Raw genomic sequence first — 14,070 nt, forward strand, 5'->3', positions numbered from 1 at the left:
CATCAACGATGCCTGGCTCTTTGTCAAGAAGAACAAGCCACTCCTGTGTGGGCGTGACATACCCGCCCCTTGTAATTTCCCGTGAGACTATTGGTTACCAAATACGGTTCGTTGTAAATTTTGTGGCGTATGCGACCTGTCTATCTGAAATGGGTGGGATTAATGCGTGTTAGCGTAAGTAAAATTGCCGGTCTGTCGTGTTAGCGGCTGTGACACGTAAAAGTGGCAATTCGATAGTATATTCAAATTTGCCGGAGGAGAGGGAACGGAACAACTCGCTACGATCGGGACAAATGGAAGAAGAAAGTGGCGAACAGATGAGACCACTCTTGACAACAGTGAGTAACTTAGACGCAGATGATTTTTTACTCTAATTCTGAACTTAGACACGCAAACTGTTTTCAATCACAATATTTTTCAGGGCTCTCTTTGAGATGAGGAAGGAGGAAGATGTGATATGGGGTGGGGGATATAGGATAATGATGTTTTGTTCCCATTTTTTTCTTCTTTCGACATGTTATTTGAACAATAAGTAGTAATTTCAGTAGTAGTAGTTTTCCGATGCTGTACAGTGTAACTCGGAACTAAATAAAAATCAAGTAGGCTTCATCATCATCGTGTCTTTCATTGTTGTTGGGGACCATGTGTGCCCCAGGAAGTATCGTAGCCTACGAGGGTGCTAGCGACTACGTCACTCTAACGGTGAAAAGTGCCTGTTGAAATAAGTTGTTAGTTAATCAATAATTAACATTGTGGATGTTGTAGAACCGCGGTGATGGTATCTGTTTTGTTTTGGTCGTGAATATATTGCTTTCGTTTAAAGTGTTCACCAAGCGCGGTTGTTTTGCATCTCCCTGGTTTCATCACTTTAAACTGGCTACACTCGGAAGTAACACAGCCCAGTGTGTCTGATCCATTATCAAGTCGGTTTTAAAGCCCGATGATACTAGGGTCAATGCTGTCATCGTGGGCTAGCCTAAATAATATTAATGTGACAACGCGATTCGAACGCGATTGTTTTTGTCCATGTTGTCAGTTTACGCTTGTAAACAACAAAAAATATTAAAGTAGGCTAATTTGGTCACTTACGTAAATAGTTGTAGACATACGGAAACAAAGTCAATCATCAGATAGCCTATGAAGCCGTTGGTTTTTGCATCAGCACCGCCTGCTATTGTTCTCTAATAATCCATAGACCTACATTCCTCGAAGAAGTTAAGGTCAGGCTTGCTAAGTTTTTTTACCCGTCATATTCACGAAATCACCATAGCTATTGGCTAAGCGTGATCTCAGTCAATAGGCCTACTGAAGGCAGGATTTTAGAAGCTTAACTAACTAAAGCAACTAGTTTGTAGGACAATTTGCTGAGTAACCTACATTTTGTGTAAAATGAAACAGAGTTATTGTCATGCATTATGAAATAATGCACTGCAGTGATGTATAGGCTACAATGATGTCTGCAATCTCTTTACAGTTTGACAGAAAAGGTACAGCATAGTAGTTTTCACAGGCCAAAGCTCAATCAGACATCACCTCCCCTCACTCAATCTGATTTTCTCTGTGGCGTAGGGTCACATTCATCATGTTTGCTAGGCACAGCCTCCTACTCCCCTGTGGTAACCATAGCAACCCAGAGACACCAGCTGGAGACCGGGGTGGTGTCTGTAAATCTGTGAACCCCATCGGTGATTATGGGGAGTGATGATGACCCCCCGTACAGGCCGACGGATGTGCAACTCTGTGCCATTTGTCCCATTTACCTCAGTAGGCTACTACGTCTCTGCTGATGTTATGATGATCTGTGCTGTTTCCAGTATTCTGAGTGACAAAACCCTTTTTCTTTCTTTCATTCTTTTCTTTTCTTTCTTTCTGTAGAAAGATAAAAAAAAAAAACTCCTGTCCTCCTGCCCCTTGTTTACTTTCACCTCTGTTTATCTGGAGTGATGCGTGTATCACTGGGACGTTGAACTCCCTTCAGTAGGCTAATCATTGCAGCCCCATTGCAGCAGGAGTTTAACATTTATCCGAGTAGCAACATGGTTTGGTTAACGTTTGTGTTTCCAGGCAGTGTAATAGGCAGTAATGAGCGAGGTGGTTGTTAATGTTACACTGTCCACATGCTGTAGGTAGACTCTCTTGCCCCCCCCCCCCCCCCCCTCTCTTCCTTTATCTGAAAACAGATAAATGTGTTTATTCGAAGCACACATACAACTACTGTAGATCAATTTCAAGTGCGTACTTACGTGACTACTTCAAGTATTAGCCTAAGCACAATAGATTTTTCTTCTTTAGCCTACATAATGCATACACTCTGTAAACAAACAGCAGCTGTGACAGGCAGCGGCTGCATATATTCTGAATGCGCTTATCAATAGGTCTTTATGGGCTCCTGTGGGAAGATGGAGATGTCCCACAGTGGTTCCTGGAAAGGAAATGTCACCCTGGTCCTTAAGATTTGCTGGGAGGACTCGCGAGTATGGCCCTTTCATCTTTCAGTCATCTCTTTCTTCCTCTCTTCTCTCACCTCTTTCTCCTCTCTTTTCTCTTCTCTTTTCTCTCCTCTCAAGTAGACCTTGCTCTGCCTTCTTTGTGTGTGCGTGTGTGTATGTCTGATTTGAATCAGTCACACAGTTTTCAGTAACCGTCAAGCCGCAATTGGACGCTCGTTTCAGGGTCTGTTGCATCGCAGTCATACATGACTTATTTAACATAATTGATCTAATTATTAGGTGCTAAATCATTTCAAAAGGCAGCTTGATTGTTGTGACCTCTGCACCCCCACAGTTTTGGAGCAACAGATGTGCCCCCCCCCCCCCCCCCCCCCCCAAATGCCCTCTCTTTATTCCTGACCATGTTCAGTGTGGTCACAATCTCTGAAAAAGGAGCACATGACGAGTGTAAAGTGTGTCTGCTGTCTGTGGTCAAAATTGTGATTGTGGCTCAATCACATAGGCTAGGCCTCTTCTCACCAGCCTCATCACATGACATGCTGGGTTTCCAAAATATGCTTAGCAGCATCAGAAGCTTTACAACAAGAGATCTGAGCACAGCACGTGTTTTAGAAATGGCTCTGAATCAGCGCACAGCTCCCACCGCATACTGTCTGCATATGACTAACTCCCTGCTGGTGTGACGGTGAATAGCCTACAGATTTAGTGGGCCAGTGAGAGTGCACTTTTACGTGCTGACTGGGTCCCCGTGCCCCCCTGCTGTTGGGATGGAACATTAGATACCAGGAAGTGTGTCATTGTTCTCCGTTGGGAGACTCAGCAGGTCTCTGGCGTGGTCGCAGCAGCGCAGACAATGTCCACTAGCCAGCGGCAGCGCAGCCGCGACCGTGAGCTCAGCAGGTCCTCAGTAGTCTGATCCGATAACCCCCCCCCCCCACACACACACACACATTACCGCCAATGACATAGTGCCTATGGTTTGGAGAGGATGTAGGATCTATACTATTGCCAATAGTCTGACAAAGCTCATCATGATATTGGCAAGACAGTTTTAAAGAACGATATAGATGTTGATCTGGTTGATCCCACCTGTTATTTCATCCCCCAGCCTCAGTAGCGAGGTTAGATAAAGGCTTCATGGCATGGAGCTTTGATGAGGAGTGACCCCCTTTTTAATAACCATGAAATCAACCTCCTGCAACATTTTGCTGCTGATGACGGTGATGACAAAATCTCAGGTTCACATCAGCCCTACGTATTCTATTGCAGATAAATGAAACCCGGCAGTAAATACTACAGTAGCAGCAGACCACACACCCGATTTCCCCAGTCTGCTGTAAAGGGCAGGGAGAGTGGAATGAATTGTAATGTGTACAGCCTCATTAGTGATACGCTTGTCTTGCTGCTGCCTCAGACCCACGTCATATGCAGGAAGAGATGAGTGACCATCTTTGAGGTGTGTGTGTGTTTGTGTGTGTGTGTTTGTTTGTGTGCTGCTGCCTCAGACCCACGTCACATGCAAGAAGAGACGAGTGACCATCTTTGTCGTGTGTGTGTGTGTGTGTCTGTGTTGATGGATGGTGGCTCTAGGTTTTCAAATCTAACAAGGCTTTGCTCAATTGTGATTCTTGTTGTAGTGACTGATCAGGCAAATGAGAAAGGAAATGGCAAATCGAGGTTATGGTTAACAACAGATATGAATGGAAAACAAAAGTTTGTGGTGGTGTTATTATTTGCTGGAATCTGGGTCAAAGTTGCATGTGATGCAGGCCTGTGTGTGCCACAGTACATAGGTACGCGCAAGCACTTAACAGCCCTCATTGCGGTGGTGCATGGGTGGTACACCATGGCTGCTCATGTATAACATATTCAAAAATCACCCCTCATGCATAGCTGGTTCAGGGTGCACGCTGTTATACATGATTAGTTAACACATCACACGATTGATCGTGGACTAGGGTTTTGTTATCACTATGTAATTAGCCTAGTGTATTAGGCCAGTGGAAATATAGTGGATGTAAAGCTGTTAACTCACAGAGGTTCCTCTGCACTCAACTTGCTCTGCACCTCCATCAGTTCCTGTACTTTACATGCTCACAGAGTCAGGCTGACTACCTGATTACCTGTGTTTTGCTCAGAAACACAACAAACATCTAAGGGAGTTTACATAAAAGGTTTGTGATTTATGCTTACTGTCTGTCAGACCAGCTGATTATGACATCTGCAAACCTTTTTCTTTCTAAAAGCTGTTTCTAAAAGTGCATACGCCCCATTTAAATTAGGTTAAAGCTGTGTAAGTGAGGTCATTAACCGATAACTTAAAACAACATGATGCAAGCATGTAAATGAGATCACTAACTGATAACTTAATGCATGGTCAGTCTAAGATAAGTATATATACTCTTTTGATCCCGTGAGGGAAATTTGGTCTCTGCATTTATCCCAATCCGTGAATTAGTGAAACACACACAGCACACAGTGTACACACACTAATCCCGGCGCAGTGAGCTGCCTGCATCAACAGCGGCGCTCGGGGAGCAGTGAGGGGTTAGGTGTCTTGCTCAAGGGCACTTCAGCCGTGCCTACTGGTCGGGGTTTGAACCGGCAACCCTCCGGTTACAGGTCTGAAGTGCTAACCAGTAGGCCACGGCTGCCCCAAGATCCATTAGTAACACACATTAACCAAGACTGCTTTCTTAGCAGAATGTTGCCAAAGTGAAGACACCTCCCTCTGGTCTTGATTGTATGATGTCCAAGAAATGTGTGGAAGCAGATGGATATGAAGGCTCATTTATTTTATACAAGGCCCTATATTTGAAAAAAAAAAGTGCAAAAAGAGTGGCATTAAGGCCATTATATAATAAATAAAAACACATTTTTGTACGCATTTGGTATCAATCATATTGTTTATTTGAATACAATATTTTATTCATGTTGTGCCAATATTTGTGTTCTCTACATGTAATGGGTATGAGATACAGTATTAAGGATAAAACAAGGGAAGGTTGTGTTTTTTCACGATTAAAATGGTTTGTGGGGTAGTTAGTAGGAACTTGAGATTAATCTGTGTGGAAATACCTGCATGTGTTGACATTTAGTGTACAAAGTGTCAATGTTGTACCACAGATAATTAGGTAGAGTTCCTCAGACGCAAGAATGAAGAGGCAGTGGTCTAACAATCATTATCTTAAATTAAACATTGAACTATTCCCATAGATTTTCAGGTTCCAGTAGCTACCACTCATGCCATTTTTCCCTATATGAAAATTACCAAAAAAATGCATTTACACCTAATCCTAGTCTTATCCTTACTTTCTCTATGTCCTTATACTGTGTGTGGATACTTTAAATATTGGCATTGGTGATGAAGTGTTGCATTTGCAGACAAAGTACTGATTGATGCCATGTAGGTACAAAAATTAGTTAATAATGCTTTTTTACAATTTGTTCCCAATCTAAGACCATATGTAAATTTAGTGTGCATGGAGGATTTATGGAGTGTAAACATCCAAGGGCAAAGAAAATATCAGAACATATTTTACCTGTCTTTGTTTGGGGACCTAACCATTATGTAGACAAACTTTGAGCAAGATCTGTGATGGTGCAGCAACCATTTTCCTGAATTCAATGTGATTTGACGCAGAATAACCCTATTCATTAGTTTGGCTACTAAGGAGTTGGTTTCTGTTAGCTCAAATTCACACAGCAGCCATGCCAAAACAGTATAAATGTCGCTATGCAAAGAGACCGATACGAGGGACTTTGGTCCCTTACCTAGTGTTCCAAGCTAAACAATCGGTCTGATTAACTGATTGAATAACCTGTATCACAGACATGCTGAGGAGAACATGAAGCGAGATGAATTGGCCATCGAACACTGGAAAGAACATGGAGTAGCCTATGGAGCAGCGCAAAACAAACCTTCTGAGGTGCAGAGAGAGGCGTTACCATACAATTCCAAGCTGTCATGACATGAAATGTGTCACTGACTTCCTGACTATTTTTTTAAATCATGTCATGTTAAATCAAATGTTGGCCCATGCCTGGCCTTGCTCAGGCTGTGAAGTTCACGGAATTTAGCTAGGAACTCAGTGATACAAATTGTAATTAAAACGGTGCTATTAGTCTGGACAGGAGCCCATTTGCCCATTGACACCATTCGGAAATGGGCAATGGGCTCCTTTCCAGACCAACCTGCAGAGCAAATTCAAATCCGCTAGCAGGTTCGTCTGGGTTTGCCCAGGCTCATTCATGTGTTCTGTCACAACAAATATCAGAGACATTTTTGTTTACTCCTCTTCTTCTGCCTGAGGAGTACAATGTTCTAAAATCCTGCACACATAATATGCTAGCATTGGACATTGGTCAATGGAATGGTTGGATTATGGGTTGTTGTCTTGGTCACTGGAGATGTTAAACAACACTCACACACTCACTCTCTCTTACTCTCTCACTCACTCACTGTCACAAGGAATGCATGTACACTCTTCACATAGAGATAGAGAGAGAGAGAGAGGGTGGTGGTGGTGGTGTTGGAGTAACAGGATCTGATTGGTTAGGTTGAAATATTTTTTTTTGTGCTTGATTGGCTGATGGGAGTCAGTTCTGTTATTGGAGAAGTTCCTTCTTCCCTTTTCGAAATGAAAAAGCAACAAGCTCTGCTCAGCTGTTTTTAAAAGCGCTCTTTTTATCGTTTCTTGCAGTCTCTTTCTCCCTTTTTCTCTTCCTTGCTCAACCCCTCTCTTTCTCTGTCTTTTTTTCTCTCCCTCTCTCTCTCTCCGATGGGTTGCCTATGTTTTTTTCTGAGGAGGAGTTAATCTCGTGGAGTGGTACGACTAATCACAACACGCCGCGCAGGGCAGGCAGCATGAACGCAGTGTTCTCTAGAAAACGCACACACATGCTCATACACACACACTCTAGCACTTTCTGGAAGAAGACGGCGGTGAGTCTGCCAAGAGTATCAGCAGAAGGAGTCCGAAGGAATCCGCAGAAAGATCTGGGCATTTCACTCTCCCTCAGACACCACTATGGAGAGGAGTGACTGTGGCCGCGTACTGCAGACGGTAGGTTCTCTGTGCTCTTCTCATATTGAAAGAAAGGAAGAGAGAGAGAGAGAACGTAAGGATGGTGGAGAAAGAGAAAGGATTGGTTGACGGTCCTCATACTTGTCATCAACTGGACAAATCGAAATATTCTGTTTCTGCTACTTTTGCATTTCTCCCTTGTTTTTTTCCCTTTGCTGTCTTTTTTTTTTTGCTTTTGATGTCACTGTTTGTCTGGATGCCCATTATGGGAAATAACTGGCATGGCATGAAGGGGGATAGCAGGAAGTAAAGTGAAGAGTTGGGAAATGGAGCCAAGCACGACCCCCCACATGGCAGCAGGATGTGCGTGCTGGTGAGGCGAGTGTAGTGTGCAGGCCTGGGCATTGGGCACTGGGCACGGTCCTGTTCTTTTACTCTGATCCCATCTCGCCAATTGGAGAGATCACCGAGTGTCTCTCTGGAAGGGGTTGATGAGGGAGATTAGCACAGCAAACGTGTGCGTGCGACGGGCGTGCATGCATGTCTTATGGGGCAGATTGGAATCTTTGTTTCTACACCGATCAAAGTAGCTATAATCAGGGATGGTGTGTGTGTGCGTGTGTGTGTGTGTGTGTGTGTGTTCGTGAGAGTGGGGTTAAGGGTTCACAGAGTTCAGTAGCGTAGTCCGTTTCTTGTCATGCACAGGAGGAATAGGCCTTTTGACCGCTCCGCTAGCTTGTCTATACTAGTTCATAATTGGTATTCCATATTGCGTTATGACCATTTTGTATTTTAATTATGACCTGCAATGCTGGCAATTTTACCATAAAGATGTGAGCATTTCAGTCAAGCTGTTGATTGATTAAAGCTTAATTAAAGATAAAAGCTACTCACTGTTTGTCCATTGTCCATTCTTTAAGACTGATTTGATGGACAGGGCCTGTAACCTTGTTGTGATAAATAGGTCTGATGTAATGAGGAGGTCACCTCTGGAGATCCTCTAACAGCAGCGTTATTATCTTGCCAACTGAAGGGAACGGAGCAGGATATAAGGGTGGTGACAGAAGGCCGAATGGTCACCCAGAAACAAAGACTGTCTTAGTCTCAGGAAGTCTGTGTGTATGTGATTGGGTGTGTGTCCACCTCTTCTGTGTGTCAGATTACATGAATCATAGACTGGTCACATAAGAGAGAAACATGCACCCTCAAACCCATGCAAGCTATTTGGAGTGGTCCACTCTAGTAAGCAAATGAACACAACCTCTTTGCTCGTTTAAACTTGTTGACAAAAGGACAGGCCATCTTGCTCCAAGGCCTAGGAGTAGTCTTATCTGAACTATTTGACACAGCATCTATGCAAGCAAAACATTCATTCCACAGGTACCTTGACCACAGCCACGACCAGAGATGGTGTGGTGATGCTGTCCACCTTGCTCTGTGTTTCTTTTTGAGTACTGGGTTGCAGTCTCAGGTTCTTATCCTCTGTAATTCTTTTAAGTATGGCTCAGATAGAAAAGGCTGAGTCTTTGGGTGGGGTAATTCTCCTCTCTTGCCTTCGTAGGTGTGTATGTGTGTGTGTGTGTGTAGGTGTAAGAGGGGGTGTGTGTGTGAAGAGGAATGAGAGAATGAGTCAATATTGGCATGGAGGACTATTGTGGTGATTTTTAATGAGTTTGTGTGTATCAGACTTGTCACGTTTCCAATCATTATGCCCATAGAGAATGAGCTGCTTCCTCCCATTGGTTCTATTTCCACTACTCTCTCCAAATGGAGTGCTTCTCCCGGCTTTGGGGATTACAACAAGATTAAAGAAAGGGAAGCTAATTCAACCCAAAGTGCCCATCAGACATATTTCCCTCAGACCTCCTGTTATTTTCCTACAATAAAAGACACAGTTTGAGCTTATTAAATCAGCGAGGTCACACCTAGGTCAGGGTTCATGTTGAAAGTGTTTGTCCTTAAGATTACCATCCCTGGGTTCTGTGTATGATTGCTTGATTTTGTCGTTGGGCAATTAAACAATTTTGCCATTTTATTGTCTACCCATCACCCATTTCTTATGTTACACTACTCACAAAAAGTTGGCTATCTGGCTTTCAGGTGAAATGTAATGTTTTAGTACAGAAAGTACTGAAACATTGAACTGTTGAACATACACATTAAAAATTTTAGCGACGGTCACCTTAAGTTCTCCTGTAAAGGTTATAGTGGATTTTAGGTTCATCCTGAAATTTCATCCAAAAGCCGAATATCCCTGACTTTTTGTGAGTAGTGTATCTCGACCATCTCATCTCATCCTCCATCGCTTCGAAGTTAAAGAAGATGTCTTGTTACTTAGTTATTAGGTACTTGCTTGCTTTTTTTTTTATTGTGTCCGCCTAATTTTGCTTGAGTACAGCTGGCTTTCCCTCTGGTCTCTATGCAGGGTTTCCCGCAGGAAATGTGTTAGTCAAGGTGGTAGGTCGTTGGTCCCGGGGGGGCTCTGGTATCGGTTGCCATCCGAGTGGGGGGGGTGTTCTTGTATCGGTTGCCGTCGGTGGGGGGGTGTGGGTGTTGGCGTCTTGTTTGTGCGATACACTACAGACTCTGTATATTTAACAATTATTTATTAAACACTACATTACAAATAAATAACCAGCTTCTCAAAATAACAGTTAACAAAGAACAAAGTAACAACACCAAACAAACTATACAACAGTATACAAATATTTCAAAATATTTTTGCAAATTTGTGCAATTTTAACAAAGACTATTACAAACTATAGAACAAGTGCAAAAGAAAGTGCAAAACAACAAAATGTGCAAATGTGATCAGTCACTACTTATGGCAGAGCTGACAACTAGCATGGTTACAAGCCATCCTCCTTAAAAAGATCATTTCAAGGGCCCTTTGGTAATTGCACTGTTTTACTATTGGATCTTTAATGCTTATCTTGATGCAGGCTGTCAGACTGTTGACCTGCAGCCTGTTCCGCAAGTCTGTCCTGATCTATACACCGAGAGTGAATGAAGTTTAGATCATTTTATAGTTTTGTGTAATATGGATGGAATTTGAGCGCGGAGCGCTTTTTAATTTAGAGGCCGGAGTGGCCGCTCTGTTCCGCTCCGTTCCGCTCCCATACCGCTCACACCACGAGTCTCAGGCATGCCCACTAATAAAACCAAGACCGTTAAATTTCAAAGATATTGGCCATATAGCCTAAGTTCGTTGATGGGGATGGAGTTAGCTAAATAATTTAGAAAGCATACGCGTAGGCACGGATGGGCCTGGACGGGCCTAGGCCCGTCTATTGTCAGTCTTGCGCGTCCGATTTGACGCGCAAGTCAACACTGTGCTGAGAGCAAGTGTCTGTTTACTCGGCCGCTTCTCAGGTCAAATTCGCGTCAGGTCAATTTAGCTCCCCGGTCCCAAAGAACTAAGAGCAACGGCAATATATTTCACTCAGAACATTTATTTTAAAAGAATGCAACACTGATAGTGCAACAACAAACAAGCTTGGCAACGTTAACTAAAGGGATCAGTCGGGATTAATTGCCAAAAGAACGAAAATGACAAATCACGCAGTCGGCTAAATATTTTAAACTTGCGCCAAACGGATGAACCCAGCATCGGTGCCTCGCATAAATTGAAACACAAATTGAAGCAACAACTTGATCATTGGACAACCCTACCACTAAACCTTTCCATAGGCCTGCAACGTTTATGACATAAAAAGTGGAATATGAACGCATTTCATCACACCTAACAATTAAACGGAGTTGTGGCTGTTCGCGTTTTGACTGATTCTTGAGAACGAGGAGCGATATATTTGCACCGCCCAGCTCCGCTCACTAGCTCTGATTCGGAGGCATATCACATATGTAAAGATTATAAAATCTGATTATTTTTCGATTCATGACACGTTTCTTCTTATTTTTTAATGCGTTCTGCGGAGGGAGATTGGCGTTGGTCACGGTTTGGAATGAAAGGGAGAAAACAGGACAAAGTAACACGTTTTTTTTTTTTTTGACGACGTAGTTAAGGCGGCAGGCTTGACTGCAAAGTGCTGCGGGAAACCCTGCTATGTATGCCCTTATTTACTCTAGGGTTATGTTTCAGATCTGAGTCTTTACTGCTGGTGTCCATTATTTACTATGTTTTCTTGCCCTGATCATTGAGGGCATACAGTAATCAAATGGGTCACTTGGGGTCAACTATGATTTTTACCCCCCAATTCATTCTTTTTTAGACTTCAGTCTCCGCTAGTCTGTTTAGCTTTGCTTCCAGTTGAAGGAGAGTCCATAGGCAGCATCCGCCTACCATTTTTTTTATTATTTATTCACATCACCACTGTGTTGTCTGTCTGTAGGTTTAACCCCTGACTCAGCCCCTGTGGTCATGGTTACGTCAAAGTGACCGGGTTGCTGGCTGGTCTTTTGTTGTGTGTGTGTGCTTCACACGGGGGCCATTTCATTAAGGCAGGCCTGTTGAAGACCCGGCTCCCATTACAGCCACAACCTGGGAGGCTTGGCCAAGACCACATTCTGTGAAATCTGAACAGCTCCTCTTCCTCACGGCCCGATTCTGCGTAGTCTTCTCTGCCGTCATGAAACGAGTCATTTCACAGTTGGACAAATGGGGAAAAAAATGTCGGCGCACTAGATACTGCAGTAAACATTATATCAATTTGGGATCATCTAGTGTGAGGTTCACAAACTTGGACAACTTAATTTCATTAATGCAAAGAGGTGGGGGTACTTGGTAGCTCCTCGGCAGATCAGTTCCAACGGAACCTGCGGTTCTAAGAGAAGATCTTGGCTTGCTTGGAACAGTGCGCTTCAGAGCTTAGGTTGACTTAGTTTTGCACATCTGTGCTTTACACCTGTGGGTTACCTATTCGCTCGTGAGCCGGCAGACCTTGCTTCTCTCGTATAACAGATGGTTGTCCTGTTGCCATGGGTAACAGGTACTGTCGCTCAGGAAATTGTCCCATAATAACACTGCAAGGCTTTTGCTTTGGACTTTCTGAGGTGGGGGAACGGCGTAGTAACCCTTCTTACCCAACCCAAACAAACATTTCATTTTTTTGTAATTAGCCAGGATGTTTTCACAAATCTCAACTGGACAGTTTTAATGTGTGTCATTCATGGTGTCATAAAACAACAGAAACTCACTGTCCAGCAGGTCCTGATGGCTCTGACAGATGTAATGCCACAAGCATGTGGCACGTTGAGCCGTGCCTGCGAGTGTTTACCCCACGTGATGTTCCTTTTATGTTGGCGTTTCATCCCCCTCCCCACTTCACCCTCTTCAAACACGCACACACGTACACGCTAGTCTGATAGAGAGCTATAAATAAGACCTCATATTCCGGTGTCCTGTCTCTCTCCTGTTAGTGCAAGATCGCTGTGAGGGCGGGAAACACGCAGACAAACTCTCTCAGCAACTCTCTCTGTGCACCTTACAGACTGGACTTTGTTTCTGACCATTCCACTGCTTGACTGACCACACAACCAGCGATCCGTTGATCCTGCCAGCGTTCGGACCGTGACCCTCGCCCCTCTGCAGCGAGAGAGTGGGAGCCTTGTGCTCCTCAGAGGCGGGGGCAGCCTCTGGGTCTGCCCTGGAATTGTCGTTGTCGTTCTTTTTCACTGGAGGAGTGATATCGCAATTTTTGCCCTGAGGCTCTGGATTTAGTCCTCAGCAACATTAAGGGTTCCCCCCCGAGACTTCCCCCACACTACTCTTACACACTGTTTGTCCATTTAAAAAAAAAAAAAAAAAAAAATGTTGGTTGAACTTTGCTGAACTCTGTTCGTGTTGTGGATTTGGGAGTTCTTTTTGGACCGCCTGCTTTGGGTGAGCTCCTTGTAAGGGACTGCCAAAGGACATTTCCTCAACAGGCTTGTGGAGCAATGCAGGACTTCTGGAGGGATATAGTTAATCAGCGCAACGTCCGGGCAGCCCAATATGCAGCAGTATGTGTGTATGTTTGTGTTTGTGTGTGTTTGCGCCTGTGTTTTTGCAGGTTTGCTCTCTGCATGACAGTGTTTATGACGTCGCATGCTTATAGTTGACATTTTGATATCGATTCTAGCGTTCAGCATCTTCGTGTACATCTTGGCCTGCCCTCACTTCAAGTATCTCGTTTCAAAACTCTCTAACCGACTCAGTTACTCAGTTGTAGACATCTTGGCCTTTTGATGTCCGTACTCTGTGACCCAAGAAGATTGATTTAGCTCAGGATTTAGATGGTCGTGCTTGGGGGCCTCCAGAGTGCGCCTCCTATGCTGGGGGTGTGGCACCAGAGTGGTAGACCTCAGCCACTGATCGCCATTCACATTATTCGCCTTTCAATTCCAATAGCTGCTGGGGAAAATGCTTTAGATAGTGTGCCTCCTTCTGGGATGAATCCCACGATGCTCAGGAATTTTGGGAACATGGCCAGCAGGAAAGCTGGTGTTCCTGCCCTCATGTGCTCTCTTTTTTTTTTTCTCGCTCTCTTTTCTCTCTCTCTCTCTCTCTCTCTCTCTCTCTCTCTCTCTCTCTCTCTCTCTCTCTCTCTCTCTCTCTCTCTCTCTCTCTTAAGTAGCCTCTGTTTTATATAGTGCCT

At 43.9% G+C, this 14,070-nt stretch overlaps 1 protein-coding gene across 6 annotated transcripts in view; it reads left to right on the top strand.

The window, feature by feature from the left end:
• The first annotated feature begins 161 nt into the window (after positions 1-161).
• slc4a7 (solute carrier family 4 member 7) overlaps positions 162-14,070 on the top strand; it is a 64,049-nt gene continuing 50,140 nt past the window's right edge. For 4 of the 6 annotated variants that reach the window (XR_006034541.1, XM_042106479.1, XM_042106475.1 and 1 more), the window contains exon 1: positions 13,323-13,435. Coding sequence is in view for 5 of the 6 variants with exons in the window: in XM_042106479.1 (XP_041962413.1) it covers positions 13,373-13,435 (63 nt within the window). In the remaining variant the exon portion in view is untranslated. Of the gene's footprint in view, positions 339-7,085; positions 7,517-13,322; positions 13,436-14,070 lie in introns of those variants that run through there. The other 2 variants (XM_042106476.1, XM_042106477.1) reach the window with 2 other exon arrangements.

This window comes from Alosa sapidissima, chromosome 10, assembly GCF_018492685.1.
Source record: "Alosa sapidissima isolate fAloSap1 chromosome 10, fAloSap1.pri, whole genome shotgun sequence".
Lineage (NCBI taxonomy): Eukaryota > Metazoa > Chordata > Actinopteri > Clupeiformes > Clupeidae > Alosa > Alosa sapidissima.